This window comes from Pseudophryne corroboree, chromosome 5 (genome assembly GCF_028390025.1).
Source record: "Pseudophryne corroboree isolate aPseCor3 chromosome 5, aPseCor3.hap2, whole genome shotgun sequence".
Taxonomy (NCBI): domain Eukaryota; kingdom Metazoa; phylum Chordata; class Amphibia; order Anura; family Myobatrachidae; genus Pseudophryne; species Pseudophryne corroboree.
The window spans coordinates 409,446,923-409,468,660 of record NC_086448.1 but is presented as its reverse complement, the minus strand read 5'-3'; the positions used below and the strand labels follow the sequence as shown (position 1 = coordinate 409,468,660).

General features: G+C 45.5%; 1 protein-coding gene across 1 annotated transcript in view; it reads left to right on the top strand.

Annotated features, from left to right (window-relative positions):
- The window catches only part of ADCY2 (adenylate cyclase 2), a 1,664,414-nt gene that overhangs the window by 1,536,668 nt on the left and 106,008 nt on the right, over nucleotides 1-21,738 (top strand). The window contains exon 21 of the mRNA XM_063922769.1: nucleotides 8,825-8,971. Coding sequence (XP_063778839.1) covers nucleotides 8,825-8,971 — 147 coding nt within the window. The remainder of the gene's footprint in view (nucleotides 1-8,824; nucleotides 8,972-21,738) is intronic.

The window sequence follows — 21,738 nt, the reverse complement described above, 5'->3', positions numbered from 1 at the left end:
GGAACATGTAAATAAGCATCTTTGATGTCCATCAATACCAGAAATTCCTTTTCCTCCAAGCAGGAGATCACCGCTCTCAGGGATTCCATCTTGAATGTGAACCTTTTCAAATAAGTCTTTAGGTTTAAAATCGGTCTGACCGAGCCATCCAGTTTCGGCACTACAAACAGGCTTGAATAAAACCCTTCTTCCTGTTGTAACACAGGAACTAAGGAAATTACGTTGTCTTGACATAATTTCTGTATTGCGTTCAGCACTTTTGCTCTGTCCTGAACAGAAGCTGGTAAGGCCGATTTGAAAAATCGGCATGGGGGAAGGTCCTGAAATTCCAATTTGTACCCTTGGGATACTATCGGCAATACCCAAGGATCCAGATCTGAGTGAACCCAGACCTGGCTGAAAGACAGTTGACGTGCCCCCACCCGATCGTACTCCCGCAGGGGAGCCCCAGAGTTATGCTGAGGTTTTAGCAGAAGTAGCTGTTGACTTCTGCTCCTGCGAGCCTGATGGTGTTTTTTACCTCTTCCTCGACCGCTTCCTGTGAAGAAGGGGGTACCCTTTGCCTTTTTGGACTTGTTGGGCTGAAAGGATTGTATCGTATGAGAATAAAATCCTTTCCTAGGTGGAGCAGCTGCGGAAGGCAGAAATGCTGACATGCCTGATGTAGTTGTTGAAATCATGGCATCCAGCTTGTCTCCAATGAGGGCTTCTCCATTGTAAGGAAGCGCCTCAATATTCTTTTTTTATTCCGCATCAGCATTCCATTGGTGGATCCACAGCGCCATGCAGGCTGAAATCGCCATAGCGGAGGAGCTTCAACTCAGCAACCCAATATCCTTCATAGCTTCAACTAAGTAACCTGCAGCATCTTTGATATGGCCGAGAGTCAACTGTGTCTATGTTAACAAGCAAGTTGTCAGACCATTTTTCCACAGCGTTACCTACCTTTGCACAAGAAATGGTGGGCCTGAGCACCGTTCCGTTAGCCGTATATATGGATTTTAGGGTTGTTTCTAATTTACGGTCAGCTGGATCTTTTAAGGAGGCTGAACCAGGGGCAGGCAAAACTATTTTCTTAGACAGCAGAGAAACTGAGGTGTCTATCATTGGGGGTGTCTCCCATTTGTGCCTGTCTTCCTCAGGGAAAGGGTACGCTACACGTATCCTTCTGGGAAGGGTACATTTCTTCTCAGGGTTAGCCCAGGATTCTTCAAAGAACGCATTCAAATCCTTTGAAGGAGGAAAAGTCACAACCTGATTTTTATTTAATTTAAAATAATCCTTTTCCTCTGGGACCAGTGTTGTTTCAGGAAACTCCAACACTTCCTTTATAACAACTATCATACATTGTATGCTTTTGGCTAATTTGGGGTCTACCCCTCTCAAAGTCCCAGTGTCGACGTCAGAGTCGGAATCTGTGTCTGTGTCCCCTTGCATTATCTGGGCCAGAGACCTTTTCTGGGAACTGGATGGGACCCGAGTGGATGATATGGAGGGGTCAGTAAACCGTGCATCCTCCACAGTCTGCCTCCAATATTTAGTCTGTTGTTCAGACTCAGAGAATTTCTTTGCAAGCATTGACATATTCTTTTGCAACATTCTCACCCACTCCGGCTCTTTCTGAGAGGAAAGGGCCACCACATTACCCTCTTGTGCATCTAAAATGGGTTCTTCCTGGGAAGAACCCTCCCCAATGTCTGACATGTTAAACACTTGAACACACACACACCCTATCACACAGGGGAGCTATTGGGGACAGACCCACACTAAAGTCTGTCAGAGAGACACAGAGGGATTTGCCAGTCCACACACTGCGCCTTATTGTGAATTGTGGAATTATTACCCACTTACAGCGCATATACCAATAATAGGCCCACAGACCTAATTATTATGAACACTCTCTGCCCCTTCTGTAACACCCTTTACTTGTATCAGCGTTGTTATGAGGAGAAACAGCGTTCAGGAGCTTCACACTGGAGTTTCTGCAGGAGAAAATGGCACCCAGTGAGTGTTCTTGAGGAGAAGCCCCGCCCTTCAGCCTCAGCAATGTAATATTTATACTGGCTTGGGATGGTACATCAGCGGCTGTACATGTATGTACCCTTTTTGCCAGTGAGAGTAAGGTTTTAAACATGCCCTCAGAGCGCCCCCCCCCCCCCCCTCTCCGCACTCTGGACCCTTGTGCTGAGAGACATGGCGCGCAGCTTCCCACCGCTGCGCGTGTACCTGTATGCCGCCAACGATGACCGGAAGATGCCCTCTCTGCAAGACTCCGTTAATATACTCACCAGCCTTCTGACTTCTGGCTCTGTCTGGGGGTGGCGGCAGTGCTGTGGTAGTGAACTCTGGCTAGGCTTGGGCTGTCTTCAGTACACTTCAGGAGCTAATGGTGTCCTGTCAGCGGAAGCAGAACCATTAACCAATTGAGAAGTTGGTTCCTACCCCCCCCCCCCCCCAAGTCCCACGAAGCAGGGAAGCTGTTGCCAGCAGCTTCCGTGTCAAATAAAAAACCTAAGAAAGTCTTTTTCCAGCAAAGCTTTGTAGAGCTCCACTAGTGTGCATCCAGTCTCCTGGGCACATTTTCTAAACTGAGGTCTGGAGGAGGGGCATAGAGGGAGGAGCCAGTTCACACTGTTGAAAAGTCTTAAAGTGCCGAAGGCTCCTGCGGAACCATCTATACCCCATGGTACTGAAGTGGACCCCAGCATCCTCTAGGACGTAAGAGAAAAAAGTTTCAGACAAGCATGTGTCTCTTTCTCTGAAGGGCAAGGTAGTCTGAGTGGGAGAAGCTATGGTGACAGTCTGTATACTGATATGGTTTGATTCCAGTGTGTTTACGGGCACCTGCTACAGTGGGCATTATGTGCATAAGGTGCACTACTACTGTGAGCATTGTGTATAAGGGGTACTACTGTGTAGCGTAACATGCAAAAGGAGCACTACTGAGTGGCATAATGTGATTAAGGAGCACTACTGTGTGTCATAATGTGAATAAGGGAAAATACTATGTGGTGTAATGTGAATAAGATTGTGCTACTGTATGTCGTAATTTGAAATGTGTGCCATGCCAAATGTGTGCCATGCCCCTTCCTTGTGAGACCACTCCCCTTTTTTTCGGCACATTATCGCTTTGCAAAATATTGGGGGGAGGGCACAAATTTATAGTTTTCAGAGGCGTGCCAAACACCCTAGCACAGGTCCTGGATGCAAGTTTGCTGTGTGTGAATTGTGGGATTGTGGCAAACAAGTCCTCTTAGGTAAGCTCATTAGCTCTTTTGACCTGAAATATCATATCTATTAAACAATTAAATAATGTTAAATACTCCAGCACTCTGTTAAATACTACCTGTACATGAAATATGAATGTCCTCTATGGATACAAAATAAAAACATGGGGGGTAATTCCGAGTTGATCGCAGCATCAAATTTGTTAGCAGTTGGGTTAAACCATTGGGGGTAATTCCAAGTTGATCGCAGCAGGAAATTTTTTAGCAGTTGGGCAAAACCATGTGCACTGCAGGGGAGGCAGATATAACATGTGCAGAGATAGATTTGGGTGTGGTGAGTTCAATCTGCAATCTAAATTGCAGTGTAAAGATAAAGCAGCCAGTATTTACCCTGCACAGAAACAATATAACCCACCCAAATCTAACTCTCTCTGCAAATGTTATATCTGCTCCCCCTGCAGTGCACATGGTTTTGCCCAACTGCTAAAAAAAATTCCCTGCTGCGATCAACTCAGAATTACCCCCCATGTGCACTGCAGGTGTGGCAGATATAACATTTGCAGAGAGAGTTAGATTTGGGTGGGGTGTGTTCAAACTGAAATCTAAATTGCAGTGTAAAAATAAAGCAGCCAGTATTTACCCTGCACAGAAACAAAATAACCCACCCAAATCTAAATCTCTCTTCAAATGTTATATCTGCCCCCCATGCAGTGCACATGGGCCCTCATTCCGAGTTGTTCGCTCGCAAGCTGCTTTTAGCAGCATTGCACACGCTAAGCCGCCGCCTACTGGGAGTGAATCTTAGCTTATCAAAATTGCGAACGAAAGATTCTCAAAATTGCGAATAGAAATTTCTTTGCAGTTTCTGAGTAGCTCGGGACTAACTCTGCCACTGCGATCAGTTCAGTCAGTTTCGTTCCTGGTTTGACATCACAAACACACCCAGCGTTCGCCCAGACACTCCTCCGTTTCTCCAGCCACTCCCGCGTTTTTCCCAGAAACGGTAGCGTTTTTTCACACACACCCATAAAACGGCCAGTTTCCGCCCAGAAACACCCACTTCCTGTCAATCACATTACGATCACCAGAACGAAGAAAAAACCTCGTAATGCCGTGAGTAAAATTCCTAACTGCATAGCAAATTTACTTGGCGCAGTCGCAGTGCGAACATTGCTCATGCGCAATTAGCGGAAAATCGCTGCGATGCAAAGAAAATTACAGAGCGAACAACTCGGAATGACCACCATGGTTTTACCCAACTGCTAACAAATTTGATGCTGCGATCAACTCGGAATTACTCCCATAGTCTGGTCAGTGTTTACCCTTACTATTATAAATCTACAGTACATGCATCTAGCAACAAAAAAAAAAGTATGAGTTGTTTGTTCATATTTTGATCAAAACATTTAAGCTCACAGCCCAACTTCAATGGTCCTCATTTTAGATGAGTCACTACACTTAGGACCTTATTCAGACCTGATTGCTAGGCTGCATTTTCGTACAGCATGCGATCAGGTCTAAACTGCGCATGCGTATGCACCGCAATGTGCAGGCACGTTGCACGGGCACAAAGCGGATCGCCACTCAGCGATGGGTTTGTGCGAAGGATCAGTTCGCACGGGTATTCGCAAGGAGATTGACAGGAAGAAGGCATTTGTGGGTGTCAACTGACCGTTTTCTGGGAGTGGATGGAAAAACGGCGGCGTGTCCAAACGTTTGCAGGGAGGATTCCTGACGTCAATTCCAGTCCCGGACAGGTTGAAGTGTTTGCAGCGGCTGAGTAAGTCCTGGGCTACTCGGAGACTGCACAAAATCTGTTTGTACAGCTCTGCTACACATGCATTCGCACACTTACAAAGCGAAAATACACTCCCCTATGGGTGGCGACTATGCGAACGCAGGACTGAAAAAAAAACCAGGTCTGAATTAGCCAATTAATGTCTTTGCTTCAAACAACACTGAAATACAGTAGAATGCTTATATACACTCACCCTTTAGGTAATGATTTCAAATTGTAATAAATGTTTTTGTTTTAAACCGCAGCCAAACAGCCATTCATAGGCTTAGACAGTCAATGGCTAATATCAGTAGGCAATATGTGATAATAAAAAATATAGGAAATAAGCCAATGTTTATATCCATACTATGGGGCAGATATACTACTACTAATAATAATAATAATCATTTTATTTATATAGCGCTCTTTCTCCAATAGGACTCAAGGCGCTTAACAGATACATAGCATAATATAGTACAGAAAATAATGAAGTACAGAACAGCTTTTCATAAAATACAGAAGCATGAAGATACTAGAGGGACATTATGCAAATGCTTGAGTAAACAGGAAAGTCTTGAGTCTACTTTTGAAGGATTCTATAGTTGGGGCCTCTTGCACTGTGAGAGGAAGTGAGTTCCATAGAGTCGGAGACACATGACTAAAAGCTCGACTCCCACATGAATTACAGGGGATTCTAGGTACTGCTAAAAGTCCTTCATCTATAGATCGCAGTAATCGAGTGGGGCAGTGTGGGGTCAGAAGCTGCTTTAGGTACCTTGGGTCCTGATCATGTAGTGCTTTGAAACTCAGTAATACCGCTTTCAGATTGCAAATGCCGGATCCCACCCGGGAAGAGAAACGTGTCCTTACCGGGTGGGATCCGGCATTTGCTCCATTTTGCTGGCTTTCCGACCCGGCAATATACCGGGACGGTTGCCATAGCAGCGGGGAAGGGGGGGCAGCAGCAGGGGCGGGGATGGAGGCGGCACTGGGAGGTGAGCTCATCTCCTGCCCGCCTCTCCCTATGCTGTGAATGGGAGCCGTGTCGCATCGACATGGCTCCCATTCACACTGCGCCTGACCCGGTATTCAACCCGGTAATAACCCTTCTTTTATACTGGGTTGAATTACCGGGTCAGGCGACCCGCTAGTTCTGGCAAAGTGCTTTAACATTGCACACTGACCCATGTCGACACGGCAATATGCCGTGTCGATACCGGGTTATTTGTGCGATGTGAAAAGTGTATAAACTAATCTTGAAGATGATTCACCATCTTACAGGCAGCCAGTGAAGGGAGTAGAGGATGGGTGTTATGTGGCTAGAGCGGGGCTGGTTGGTTAACAGCCTGGCAGCTGTGTTTTGCACCAGCTGTAAACGGTGCAATTCTTTTTCTGGGAGACCAAGGTAGAGGGCATTAAAGTAGTCTAATCAAGATGATACAAATGCATGTATAACTTTTGGCAGGTCATCTGAGGGAATTAAGTGCTTGGTTCTGGCTATGGTCCTCAGGTGAAAGAATGAGGATTTGATTGTGGCTGATATCTGATGTTTAAGTGTCAAGCCACCCTCCAGGACAATGCCAAGATTCCGCACACTAACAGTGGTTTGTAATTCTGAGTCCCTGAGTGTAAGTCCAATTGGTTGGCTATGCTGCAGTCTTGTCCTTTGATTTTGTAGTCCTATCATAAGGACCTCTGTTTTATCTGGGTTCAGTCACAGCCAACTGGCACTCATCCAATCCTGGAGCTCGGCTAGACAGTCATTTAGGGTTACTATTGGGTTATCAGTGCCCAGAGCAAAGCACAAGTACAGTTGTGTATCATCTGAATAGAAGTGGTAGACCAGGCCATGGCACCTGATAATTTCACCCAGCGGGAGCATGTATACTGCAAAAAGCATAGGAGATAGTATAGAACCTAGTGGGACACCACATGGCAATGGCACTGATGGTGATGAGTATACTCCAGACGATACTCTCTGTGACCTGCCTGTGAGAAATGATTTGAACCAGCTTAGGAATGTGCCATCCAGTCCACAAAAATGTATCAGTCGCTCAATCAGAAGCCCATGGTCCACGGTATCAAATGCTGCAGAGAGATCCAGAAGGATTAATATTGAACAGTCACCTCTGTCTTTTGCCATCAGAAGATCATTTAACGCACACACCAGGGCTGTTTCAGTGCTATGTCTTCTTCTGAATCCTGATTGGAATGGATCATAAATATCATAGGTTGTCAGGCGGGTTTCCAGTTGATTTGCAACCACTTTCTCAATAACCTTTCCTACAAAAGAAATGTTTGATACTGGTCTGTAGTTGATCATGCAGTCAGGATCTAAATTAGGTTTTTAAGAAGAGGTCTAACAATTGCTTCCTTTAGGGGTCCAGGTAAAATTCCTGTCTGCAAAGAGCATTGAACAGTTTTTGCAAAGACCTGATCAATTATATCCATACAACCTATTAGAAGCAGGGTCCAGATCACAGGTGGTGGGACGCAAAATCCGAGCAATTTCATCAATGTCCTTTACATCCACTGGGTCAAAGCTGGTCCATGAAGGCAGGTGGTTTATATTGGCAGGCTTTGTAGTTTGGCACTCCTTTGATGGCACTGTAGAGATTCCAGCCCGAATGGTGGATATTTTATCTGCAAAGAAGTTTGCAAACTCGTTGCATCTTGCCTGGGAGAGGGTTTGATCATTCTGCAGGCATGCTGGCTTGAAAAGCAGCTCCACTGTGCGGAAAAGTTGAGCTGGCCTATTGTTTGCTGCCGTGATCTCATTTGACAGGAACTGTGATTTCTTATGGGTGATTGTCGATTGATATTCTTCGTTATGCTTTATTAGTTTTATTTTGTCATCCACTAGATTAGTCTAATAAAATAACTTTGCTTTTTCTGTTGCTGATTTAGTCAATTATTCCAGGACAAAGCAGGCTTGTGGAAAGGTGTTAGAATCCAATTCCAATTGTGTAGGTGTGAAAAATCTCAGTGTTAGAGGCCTTTGAAGTAGATTTCTTGTGGGAGGCAGTGATAACATGTGCCCTGTGTAATGGCTGGGATCCTGCAATTTGAAATGAACAGTGACCCTGCAGTAATTCAGAGCCTGGCTATACTGATATTAGTTGATTAATGCAAGAAGTCAGAGTTATTTGTTGCTCAGAGATGGATGAGGTGGATGATATCTAAGTGATGGGCTGGATTGAGCCAAAGAAAGGTTGTAGTCCACAGTACCTTGTATGGGGTGTCCAATGCAGAATACAGTAGATGCCAAACTGAAGGACTTCTCAGTGGGGAGATGCAGAGGATTCAATCCAGTGTGTATCTCAGTGCAGGAATGCAATCTGTTGGTTTTGATGAGATGTCCGTGTAGAGTAGTACAAGTTAAAGATAAGTCCTTAGATATTTATGATGATTCATAGGTCAGTTGTGGTGAATTTAAGCTGTTTTATGGAGATGATCAGGAGCATGCAAAAGGTGAGACAGCCATTTTGGACGCCAGCTGCATATTCTTAGTATATACTAAGCTTTGGAAAGTAATACAGTACAGTACCAACCAATCAGCTCCTGTCATTTTTCAAACACAGCTTGTAACATTGCAGTTAGGAGCCGATTGGCTGGCAGTATATCTCTCTCCACTTTATCTCTCTGCAAGACTAGATACAAAATGAAAACACAGTTCTCATGCTTATGCTTACCATTATGAATCTGTACTTAGCAAAATGAATGAGGTACAATATAAGTTCATGTTTGATTAAAAAAAATGTCATTTTCTATTTCAATCTATTTTAGTTAAATTATTGACTTATTTTTTATTTTTTTGCAGGATTTATATCATCAGTCATATGACTGTGTATGCGTAATGTTTGCCTCCATTCCGGATTTTAAAGAATTTTATACGGAATCTGATGTCAATAAGGAGGGTTTGGAATGTTTAAGACTACTAAATGAGATAATTGCAGATTTTGATGATGTAAGTGTGTACGTGAATGTGTTATGCTACAGAATTCATCTACAGTATTCACTAAATCCACTGGATTTTCAGCTAACCCACACTGAAGTATAGTTTATAAACAATACATACAGTAGAAATAATTTAACCCCGCCTAATATGTTATTATAGTGGTACCTCTTGAGGCAGGTACCCTACCTGATACCTTTATGACTCCTAAAAGAATGTGTGGACTATTCTAAATAGGGCGTTGCATGTGCATGTCAACATGGATAAATTGTTGACCACCAAAATACTGATACCACCAAAAAATAGGCAATTGAAATGCCAACAATATCAAAATGTGGATACAGGAAATGACAACACAATGAAAATGTAGGCAATAGTAATTTAAGGTTAGGGCTAGGATTGAAGGTTAGACTGAAATTTGGGTGTAAACAATGTATTTTTGTGTTTGTTAATGTGGCATTTTGAACGTCTACCTTTTGTTTGTTTGCATTTTGACCATGTTGACATTTTGGTGTCTACATAGTGAATGTTTACAAAACATGCTGGATCCAATATTGCAACTAGCAGCTGACTTACAGTCAGCAGAAAATCAGGCCGCCGCCCACTAATGTTAACATGTTCAATTACATATGGAAATAGACAATACACTTTATGGCTCCTGTGTGCCACAATGTTAAATCTTAATTTAATTCAATATAATCAGACTGACTACACCAGGACTATAATTAGGGTAGTGCCAGTGGTGCCTTGCACACAGCACATATGCAGTGCATATGGTCTGTGAGCAGAGAACGGTCCAGTAACACTAGCATGGCCACACCATACCTCCCAACTGTCCCGATTTTCACGGGACTGTCCCTTTATTTGTGTCCCATGGTGGTGGTGGTGGTGGGGGGGGCAGTTGGGAGGCTCCTATCACTCACTGGCTGCTGTGCTTAGAGCAGAGCAGGGCAAATAGATGCCATGCGCATGCGCACAGCATCTGTTAATGGGAGACAGAGAGACTGGGTATCCGTTTGATAGATAGACAGTGTCTAGTTAGACAGTCAATGGATAGACACCATATGTTAGACAGACATTAGGTCGACAGGGTCAAAAGGTCGACAGGGTCAAAAGGTCGACTTGAAAAAGGTAGACAGTACAAAAGGTCGACATGTCAAAAGGTCGACATGGTCAAAAGGTCAACATGAAAATGGTCGACATAAAAAAGATAGACAAATGTTTTTTTTTTCATGTAACATGTTTTTGGACTATTTCATACTTTCTCTATCCATGTCGGCATAGAGTTGGTTATAAACCTTGTGGCGAGCGCAGTGAGCCACCGTGCCCGGAGCGTGGCGAGTGAAGCAAGCCCCGCGAGGGTATGCCTTTCTACAATTGGGGGTCCCAGATGACAAAACTATGCACACAAACCACAAAAATGCAAAAAACATGGTGTCTACCTTTTTCATGTCGACCATTTTCATGTTGACCTTTTGACCTTGTCGACCTTTTGACCTGTCGAGCCAGGTCGGAACAGCAGGGGCGTGGCGATGATGGAGGATGACGTTTAGGGGCGGGATTCACATTATTGTGGCCCCGCCCCCTGTCTAGCTGGCATTGCAAGGCAGGCAGCGGGGCCGGGATGACGTGAATCGCGTAATCAGACTGCCCACTTTGAACTGCCCCACCGGGGGTTGCTAGGGAATGTGGGGGGGGGGGTGCAGGTGGTGGCGCTTGGCCTGGAGACTTGCCCACTCTTCCAGGGGGCCGGAAGCGCCACCTGAGTTTCGGGAGCATCCCGGCCGTTCCGGGAGAGTAGGCAAGTATGACACTATTTAAGGGGAAGAAAGTATACACTGACGTGTTTAGTACTCTCCGCCTCTCGCACGCACTGAGCCTTTCACACACTGAAACACACTGTGTCTCTCACACACACTCTGTGCCTCTCACACATTGTTGCGCACTCTGTGCCTCTCACGCAAACTGACACATACTGGGTCTTGCTCTCTTACACACACATACATACAAACAAACACACCCACAGTTATTACATTATAACCTTACACCCAGAACTAGTTTACACATTTATTGCCACACTGATCCTTTCCTCTGTTATTTGTGTGCCCCTTCACCTTTGCAGTCTCCAGTGATACTCCAGAGATCAGTGTACTACAGGAGACGCTGAGCTGACACTGCTTCCTGGTTCCCCCATATGGGGCTGGGCTGCACATGTAGGCAACAGGAGATGAGGGATTGATGGATCAGGGCTGTGATAGGGTGGCTGGTCCCTGGGGCAGACAGGTAGGTGGACTTCACACAGGCAGGCATAGATATAGATGAATGTGACGCAGACAGGTATATGTGATGCAAAAAGAAGACTGGTAGGTGGATGTGCTGCAGGAAGATGTGTAGTTTGATGTGACGCAGACAGACAGGTGGTGAATGTGACACTGTCGGGCAGATTGGTACTGTAGGTGGAAATGAAGGAGCAGGGCAGTGGATGTGATATAGTGGGGAAGAAGGGCAGATGGATGTGATACAGGGGTCTATTCATGAAGCAGTGAAAAGAGTGGACAAGTGAGCAAGTGGAGAAGTTGCCCACGGCAACCAAACAGCTGTTCTGTATAATTTTATAGTATGCAAATTATAAATGTTACATCAATGCTGATTGGTCGCCATGGGCGACTTATCTACCGGCTCACTTCTCTGCACTTTTCACTTCATGAATAGACAGTCGGGCAGTGGATGTGACACAGTCAGGAAGATGGATAGGTGGATAATGACAAAGCAGGGCAAATGGATGTGACACAGTCGGGAAAACGGGTAGGCGGATGTGACACAGTAGGGCAGGTGGATCTGACACAGTCGGGAAGATGGGTAGGTGTATGTAACAGAGTGGGGCAGGTGGATGTGTCACAGTAGGGCAGGTGGATGTGACACAGTTGGGAAGACAGGAAAGGTGGAAGTGACAGGGCAGGTGGATGTGACACAGTCGGAAGAAGGGTAGGTGGATATGATACAATAGGGCAGGTGGATGTGACACAGTCATGAAGATGGGTAGGTGGATGTGACACAGTCGGGAAGATGGGTAAGTGGATGTGACACAGTAGGGCACAGGGATCTGACATAGTCAGGCAGTGTATGCGGAACAGTTGGGAAGAAGGGTAGGTGGATGTGACACAGGCGATGCGGGGATGCTTTCGCACCTGAAAAGTAGCTCCCTGCCTACGCAGCTTAGCTGCTTTACCATGTCACACCTCCCAGGGTGGGTTTTTAAATGAATTACCTGCTCATTGCCAGGGGTTTGATGCACTGGGTGTCATGCTCGTTGCAAGGGGTTTCACGCACTGGGTGTCATGCTCATTGCCAGGGGTTTCATGCTCTAGAATCTTTGCTCATTGCCAAGGGTAAATCTCATTGCCAAGGGGAATGCTCGTTGCCAAGGGGAAAGCTTGATGCCATTGGGGTGTATCATTGCTGGCGGGCGCTAGCACTGAAATCCATTCCCCCCTCATCCCACGTACTCCGCTCAGGGGGTGGAAATTCCACAAATTACACAGTTGCATCATTCTGTGAAACTCTGCCCTCGGAGGGGAGTATGAGGAAGGAGGGGGAGCAGTGCTGAGCATGCCCCGGAAATCTTCTGGGATAGCCAGTTTCTCCAGTGCAGCTGGCCCCGGAGATTTTCCGGGCATGCCACTTAAGGGGTTAAAACATAACTGTATTAGGAGGGGGAACCATGCAACCATAGTGCCTCATAACAAATTTTGGAGGGGAATAGTGATCATAGTTGCCTACCCTCCCACATTCTGCAGGAGACTGCCTAAAATAGTAGCGATCTCCCTGACTCCCTAAATAGTCTAGCAATCTCCCTTATTGTACCTTAAACCCATTATGTAGCTATTACATTGTTGAGGGGGAAAATAATTCAGAGATACAAACATTCAAATGGGATCATCAGTGCCATTTTCCTGCATTGGTTATAAGACAGTGTTCCCTATGGCTGCATGCATTTTAAATAAGGTTTCTCATGGCCACTTACAGTATATGAACCTCTTGTAAAACACGATACACAAATAAATCCTGAAAAATATCAATGTCTTTTCTTCAAAAAATAGATTTTACTAACTTTGTGGCTCATTTACATTTGGATGTAAGTCATTTTTATGACATGCCTCTCAGATGTAGCAGTACATGTCCGTGTTTCAGAATCTTCCTGATATGCTTTTTTTAAAAGTAGGCAAGTATGATAGTGATACTTTTTATCCCCTGCAAGGCCCTCACTTTGCACAGCTATTCAGCATGTAGAAGCCCCAAAGAAGCTTCAGAATACATATATATTCCCGGCAGACAGGATACCGACTGTCAGTATCCCGACAGCGGCATCCCTCCCACCAGAATGCTGGCAGCGGGGAGAGCACTACTAGTCACCTTGTGGGCTCGCTGCGCTAGCCACAGGTTCTATTCCCACTGTATGGGTGTTGTGGACACCCACAAATGGGGATAACCCCTGTGAGCCGGTAGTCTGGTTTTCGCCATTGTTGGAAGGGACCAAAATAATGTAATTCTTATACAATCACTTTATATTGGCCCTTCCCCACCCCATAGTGATGTAGCATTATGCCATGCGGGGTTCCTTTTCATAAAACTATTCAGTCTGATGGGGAGGGGGCTTTCTGGGTACTCCTATTCCTCCCCAGCAAAGAACACTTCCCTCTCTGCTTTCCTTCCCCCGTGTGGACCACTGGTCTAAATTTGTATGCAACTCAAAATAAAGGGGTTAATTAGGACTGCTATCAGCATATCACTGGCTGCAATCGCCTCTGCCTGATTGACAGGCAGAGGCAGTCGTGGGGTGAGAGGGGGCGTGCCAACAATGTTAGAACGCCATTGGCGGGGCATGGTGGGACAACTGAGGTGTGTCTAGGCCACTGTTGGGGGGGTGGGCCGCGGCAGCTACGTGACGTCACACGCAGCCGCTGTGACCCGGAATGCGGTGGGTAGCTTCCTGCCAGCGCGCAGGAGCTGCGCAGGTAGGATGCTACTCGCCAGGTACAAAAGCATCGACGCCATGCGATGCTTTTGTACCTGTGTGTGGGGGGGGGAGTAGGGCCTGATATGTGGGGTGGACTAACCCTGTGCTTGGCGTCCCCCTGCATGTCAGAGTAAATTTAGCACATCTACGATCAACTCTGAATTACCCCCCAAATCAGTAGGGGAACATATATGAGTAGATCTATATTTGCTTTCTAATTGGGTTATTTTTACATGCTGCTCTTAATCACCACCATTGTATTTAAGTGACATATTTTATACATGTGACTGATGCACAGTTAGCTTGCTTGCATTAATTAGGGATCTTGGAAGAGATGACAAGTACTAATTCCTACAGCAACAGTCAGTTTTAAACAAAGTGTACATCTGAATTCCTCCCAACCTTGCAACCAAACAAATCTAAAAGTACTGTACTTGTGTAACAACTGGATGTTGGAGAAGTGTTGGAAAATGTTACAATATCTGTAGCACCAATAGTGTCTAAAATGAACCCCAAATGTACCTAACACAAGTATTTAAACTTTGGAAATCAAAACAGTTTTTCTCTTACGTCCTAGAGGATGCTGGGGACTCCGTAAGGACCATGGGGTATAGACAGGCTCCGCAGGAGACATGGGCACTATAAAGAACTTTAGATGGGTGTGCACTGGCTCCTCCCTCTATGCCCCTCCTCCAGACCTCAGTTAGATCCTGTGCCCAGAGGAGACTGGGTGCACTACAGGGGAGCTCTCCTGAGTTTCTCTGAAAAATAATTTTGTTAGGTTTTTTTATTTTCAGGAAGCACTGCTGGCAACAGGCTCCCTGCATCGTGGGACTGAGGGGAGAGAAGCAGACCTACTTAAATGATAGGCTCTGCTTCTTAGGCTACTGGACACCATTAGCTCCAGAGGGTCGGAACGCAGGTCTCACCCTCGCCATTCGTCCCGGAGCCGCGCCGCCGTCCTCCTCAGAGAGCCGGAAGATAGAAGCCGGGTGAGTATAAGAAGAAAGAAGACTTCATAGGCGGCAGAAGACTTCAGATCTTCTCTGAGGTAACCGCTGCGCGCCATTGCTCCCACACACAACACACACAGCGGGCACTGAAGGGTGCAGGGCGCGGGGGGGGGGGGGCGCCCTGGGCAGCAATAATAAACCTCTAGGGACTGGCTAACAGGTATATAGGCTGTGGAGGCAGTATATTATATAATCCCACGCCAGTATTGGAATTTTGAGCGGGACCGAAGCCCGCCGCTGAGGGGGCGGAGCTTGATCCTCCAGCACTAACCAGCACCATTTTCTTCACAGCACACTGCAGAGAAACTGGCTCCCCGTACTCTCCCCTGCTGAACACGGTGACAGAGGGCAAAAAAGAGGGGGGGGGGCACTTTTAATTGGCGCAGTGAGTGTATATATGTATATATTTATATAAAAGCGCTGTTTTATCTGGGAATTTTGTTTCCAGTGTCAGTTGGCGCTGGGTGTGTGCTGGCATACTCTCTCTCTGTCTCTCCAAAGGGCCTTATTGGGGAACTGTCTCCATATAGATATATCCCTGAGTGTGTGGGGGTGTCGGTACGCGTGTGTTGGCATGTCTGAAGCGGAAGGCTCATCTAAGGAGGAGGTGGAGCAGATGATTGTGGTGTCTCCGTCGGCAATGCTGACACCTGATTGGTTGGATATGTTGAATGTTTTAAAGGCAAATGTGTCTTTATTACATCAGAGATTGGACAAAGCAGAGTCCAGGGATAGAACAGGGAGTTAATCCATGGCTTTGACTGTGTCACAGGGTCCTTCAGGGTCTCAGAAACGCCCCCTGTCCCAAGTAGCAGACACTGATACCGACACGGATTCTGACTCCAGTGTTGACTACGATGATGCAAGGTTACACCCAAGGGTGGCCAAAAGTATTAATTATATGATTATTGCAATAAAGGATGTTTTACATATCACAGATGACCCCTCTGTCCCTGACAAGAGGGTGCACATGTTTAAGGAAAGGAAACCTGAGGTAACCTTCCCCCTTCTCATGAGCTGAACGCGTTATTTGAAAAGGCTTGGGAAACTCCAGACAAGAAACTGCAGATTCCCAAAAGAATTCTTATGGCGTATCCTTTCCCTGCGCAGGACAGGTTATGGTGGGAATCCTCACCCAGGGTGGACAAGGCGTTAACGCGCTTGTCCAAAAAGGTGGCGCTACCGTCTCCAGACACGGCAGCCCTCAAGGATCCTGCTGATCGCAGACAGGAAACTACCTTAAAACATATGGAAGTTTTACATTAAAAAGGTGAGGATTTATTTGGGGAAGGTCTCGCGGACCTGGTTTCCACAGCTGCCGCGGGTAAATCAACTTTTTTTCCTTATGTTTCCCCACAGCAAAAGAAAACGCCGCAATATCAGATGCAGTCCTTTCGGTCGCATAAGTCCAGAAGAGGTCAGGGCTCTTCCTTCCTCGCCAGAGGTAAGGGTAGAGGGAAAAGAATGCCTGCTATGGCTAGTTCCCAGGAGCAGAAGTCCTCCCCGGCTTCTACTAAATCCACCGCATGACGCTGGGGCTCCTCTGAGGGAGTCCGCACCGGTGGGGGCCCGTCTTCGACTCTTCAGCCACGTCTGGGTTCAGTCAGACGTGGATCCTTGGGCAATGGAAATTGTATCCCAAGGCTACAAGCTGGAATTCGAAGATGTGCCTCCTCGCCGGTTTTTTAAATTGGCTTTACCAGCTTCTTCCCCAGAAAGGGGGATCATTTTAGCTGCAATCCAAAAACTGTGTCAACAACAAGTGGTTGTCTAGGTTCCCCTAGTTCAACAGGGGAAGGGGTACTATTCAACCCTATTTGTGGTCCCGAAACCGGATGGCTCGGACAGACCCATTCTAAATTTAAAATCCCTAAACATGTACTTGAAAAAGTTCAAATTCAAGATGGAATCGCTCCGGGCAGTTATCTCCAGCCTGGAAGGGGGGGATTTTATGGTGTCGCTGGACATAAAGGACGCATACCTTCATGTCCCCATATATCCCCCTCATCAGTCGTACCTGAGATTCGCTGTACAGGACTGTCATTACCAGTTTCAGATGTTGCCGTTTGGGCTTTCCACAGCCCCGAGGATTTTCACCAAGGTAATGGCGGAAATGATGGTGCTCCTGCGCAGGCAGGGAGTCACAATTATCCCGTACTTGGACGATCTCCTGATAAAAGCGAGATCGAGAGATCAATTGCTGAAAAGCATGTCGCTCTCCCTGAGAGTGCTGCAGCAGCATGGCTGGATTCTGAATCTACCAAAGTCACAGTTGATTCCAACAACTCGGCTATCTTTCTTAGGCATGATTCTGGACACGGAACTGAAGAGGGTTTTTCTCCCAATGGACAAAGCCCAGGAACTCCAGAACATGGTCAGAGACCTGCTAATACCAAAAAGTGTGTCAGTCCATCAATGCACTCGAGTACTGGGAAAAATGGTGGCGACCTACGAGGCCATCCCCTACGGCAGGTTCCATGCGAGGACGTTTCAGTGGGACCTTCTGGACAAGTGGTCGGGATCCCATCTACAAATACATCAGAAAATAAGCCTGTCCCCCAGGGCCAGGGTGTCTCTCCTGTGGTGGCTGCAGAGTGCTCACCTTCTCGAGGGTTGCGGGTTCGGCATTCAAGACTGGGTTCTGGTGACCATGGACGCGAGCCTCCGAGGATGGGGAGCAGTCACGCAAGGAAGAAATTTTCAGGGACTATGGTCAAGCCAGGAGGCTTGTCTACACATCAACGTACTGAAATTGAGGGCCATATACAACGGCCTACGTCAAGCGGAGAATCTTCTTCGCGACCTACCGGTTCTGATTCAATCAGACAACGTCACAGCTGTGGCTCATGTAAACCGCCAAGGCGGGACAAGGAGCAGAGCGGCAATGGCGGAAGCCACCAGGATTCGTCGCTGGGCGGAAAATCACATAAGCGCGTTGGCAGCAGTCTTCATTCCGGGAGTGGACAACTGGGAGGCAGACTTCCTCAGCAGACACGATCTCCATCCAGGAGAGTGGGGACTTCATCAAGAAGTTTTTGCAGAGATAACAAGTCATTGGGGACTTCCTCAAATAGACATGATGGCGTCACGCCTCGACAAGAAGCTTCGGAGGTATTGTGCCAGGTCAAGGGACCCTCAGGCAGTAGCAGTAGATGCCCTGGTGACACCGTGGGTGTTTCAGTCGGTCTATGTGTTCCCTCCTCTTCCACTCATCTCAAAGATATTGAGAATCATAAGATGAAAAAGCGTGCGGACAATACTCATTGTTCCAGATTGGCCTCGAAGGGCCTGGTATTCAGATCTTCAGGAAATGCTCACAGAAGATCCGTGGCCTCTTCCTCTCAGAGAGGTCCTGTTGCAACAGGGGCCCTGCGTGTTCCAAGACTTACCGCAGTTACGTTTGACGGCATGGCGGTTCAACACCGAATCCTATCTGGGAAAGGCATTCCGGAAGAAGTCATCCCTACTCTGATAAAGGCTAGGAAGGAGGTGACAGCGAAACATTATCACCGTATCTGGAGAAAGTATGTATCTTGGTGTGAAGCCAAGAATGCTCCTACTGAGGAATTCCATCTGGGCCGTTTTCTCCACTTTCTACAGACAGGAGTGGATATGGGCCTAAAATTAGGCTCCATTAAGGTACAGATTTCGGCCCTATCAATTTTCTTTCAGAAGGAATTGGCTTCTCTCCCAGAAGTCCAGACTTTTGTAAAGGGAGTGCTGCACATACAGCCTCCTTTTGTGCCTCCGGTGGCACCATGGGACCTTAACGTGGTGTTACAGTTCCTGAAATCTCACTGGTTTGAACCTCTTCAAACGGTTGAATTAAAATTTCTCACTTGGAAGGTGGTCATGTTGTTGGCCTTGGCATCTGCAAGGCGGGTGTCCGAATTGGCGGCTTTGTCTCACAAAAGCCCCTATCTGATTTTCCATGTGGATAGAGCAGAGTTGCGGATGCATCCTCAATTTTTGCCTAAAGTGGTTTCATCGTTTCATATGAACCAACCTATTGTGGTACCTGTGGCTACGGGGGACTTGGAGGATTCCAAGTCCCTTGATGTGGTCAGGGCCTTAAAAATTTATGTAGCCAGGACGGCTCGGGTTCGGAAAACAGAGGCACTGTTTATCCTGTATGCAGCCAACAAGGTTGGCGCTCCTGCTTCTAAGCAGACTATTGCTCGCTGGATCTGTAACACGATTCAGCAGGATCATTCTACGGTTGGATTGCCGTTACCAAATTCGGTAAAGGCCCATTCCACTAGGAAGGTGGGCTCTTCTTGGGCGGCTGCCCGAGGCATCTCGGCATTACAGCTTTGCCGAGCGGCGACTTGGTCGGGTTCAAACACTTTTGCAAAGTTCTACAAGTTTGATACCCTAGCTGATGAGGACCTCATGTTTGCTCAATCGGTGCTGCAGAGTCATCCGCACTCTCCCACCCGGTCTGGAGCTTTGGTATAATCCCCATGGAGTCCCCAGCATCCTCTAGGACGTAAGGGAAAATAAGATTTTATACCTACCGGTAAATCTTTTTCTCCTAGTCCGTAGAGGATGTCCCAGTGCGGACATATTTCTGCAAGGCTTGCTTATAGTTATTGCTTACATAAGGGTTATGTTACAGTTGAGATCAGTCTTTGGCTGATTTTGTTCATACTGTTGACTGGTTGCGTATATTCCAGGTTATACGGTGTGGATGGTGAGGGCTGGTATGAATCTTGCCCTTAGATTAACAAAAATCCTTTCCTTGTACTGTCCGTCTCCTCTGGGCACAGTTCTCTAACTGAGGTCTGGAGGAGGGGCATAGAGGGAGGAGCCAGTGCACACCCATCTAAAGTTCTTTATAGTGCCCATGTCTCCTGCGGAGCCCATCTATACCCCATGGTCCTTACGGAGTCCGCAGCATCCTCTATGGACTAGGAGAAAAAGATTTACCGGTAGGTTTAAAATCTAATTTTATGACTTTAGCTACCTCTTCATTATCTTCTAGTACAGTGGTTCCCAAACATTTTTGAATCACAGCACCCTAGAGTATCAGAATTTTTTGTCATAGCACTCCTAGGCCAAAAGTTTCTTATCGAGATATTTAGAAAGAAATATTAAATTAAGTAAGTTGTGTTTATAGGTCATCCTTAGGTTCAATTATGTGGTGAGAGACAAGATTTGCTTCTGTTTGTCCACATATTTTATAACTGACAGTCACCAGCACTGGTTTTGCCTATTACATTGACCATAACTAATTTCAATTGGTCCTGGACCTCCAATCCAAGGCACCCCTGCAAGTGTCCTAAGGCACACAGTTTGGAAACCACTGTTCTAGAAGTAGAGAGCAGAAAAGAGAAAAGATTTGTCGTAATTTGGTGCTGGTATTAGTAGTTATTAAAATATAACTTTTATTTTACATATTTAAAACTTATTCCAGTGAAATATTAAAACCATTGTGATAAAGTGAAAAAAATAAAAATAGAGAGAGAAAATATGATGTTGAAATTGAAAGAAACCCGCTGTTACAATTTGTGTTGCTCAATTATTATCATTATATCAAAGTCTGCTTCTGGTATCAATGACCTTCAATTTAAATTATTTTATTGACAGACCTGATGCATAAAACATGAAATGTTAATTAATATAGAGCCTATACATTTTGTGATCTAATACAGTATGTTAAATTGACTTAAAGATTGCTAATCGTCAGATTGACATGGGGGGTGATTCCGAGTTGATTGCTATTTTTTTCGTTCGCACAACATATTCGCAAAATTGCGAATACTTTGCACAATAGCGAATATCCGCCCAAACGTATTTTTGCAATATCATACGCAGTAGTACACAAAGTAGGCGTATGCCAAATTACATCGCACTAATGCGAACCCATCGCAGTACTACAAACCTCATCGTAAAAATCCTAACTTCTCGTAGATTTACACATTCCTCGTAAAATTACACACACTTTTGCTATAAAACGCACAGCAATGTTTTTTTTTTCTTTTAAGTTAAATAAGGCTCCACAAGCCTTCCTCAATTACGAATCCAATTAGTGTAATGAATGTTAATGGTCATGACCAATTAAGTCTTCAAAGAATACCTGAAGAACACTTTGTAGGAATAATTGGCCATCCACATTAAAAATAAGTAATTTAAAATATAGATGTGGTAAATGTGGCTTGTTTTTATGTTTTTTTTGTGTAGAGGTGTAGTGTGTGAATAAATGTGTTAACATGTTTTTTTAATCAATAAGCTCCTAACTAATTTGTTTTATTTTTTTCGGTTTTAATTTTAAATTCACATTCTTAAGTTACATGTCTGAAATGTTTAAGCTAACCAATTTCTGCTAGCCAATCTGCAGTTTTTTTATTGCATAAATAAACACAACACCCACTTAACTTGAAGCAAAAATATTTATTAATTTTTTTTTCTTTTAAATAATAGTAATTTTGTAAATAATAGAAATGTGTAATTTTTTTTAAACAAATTTTTCAAGCATGTCTACAGTATTAATTACATTTTGAAGCTGCTGGCGCATGCTTGCCAGAATTCCAGCCAAACTTGTGGGATCTCCAACAGCAACATCTGAAATTAAGAGGCAAAATAAACATTACTAACTTCCTCACATTACCTATTATACAAACAAGGCACAAAGCACACTTTAATGCAGGCATGTCTAAACTGCGGCCCTCCAGCTGTTGTGAAAATACATATACCAGCATGCCTTGACCCAGTTTTGCTGTCAGAGAATGCAAAAGCTGTGTCTGGCT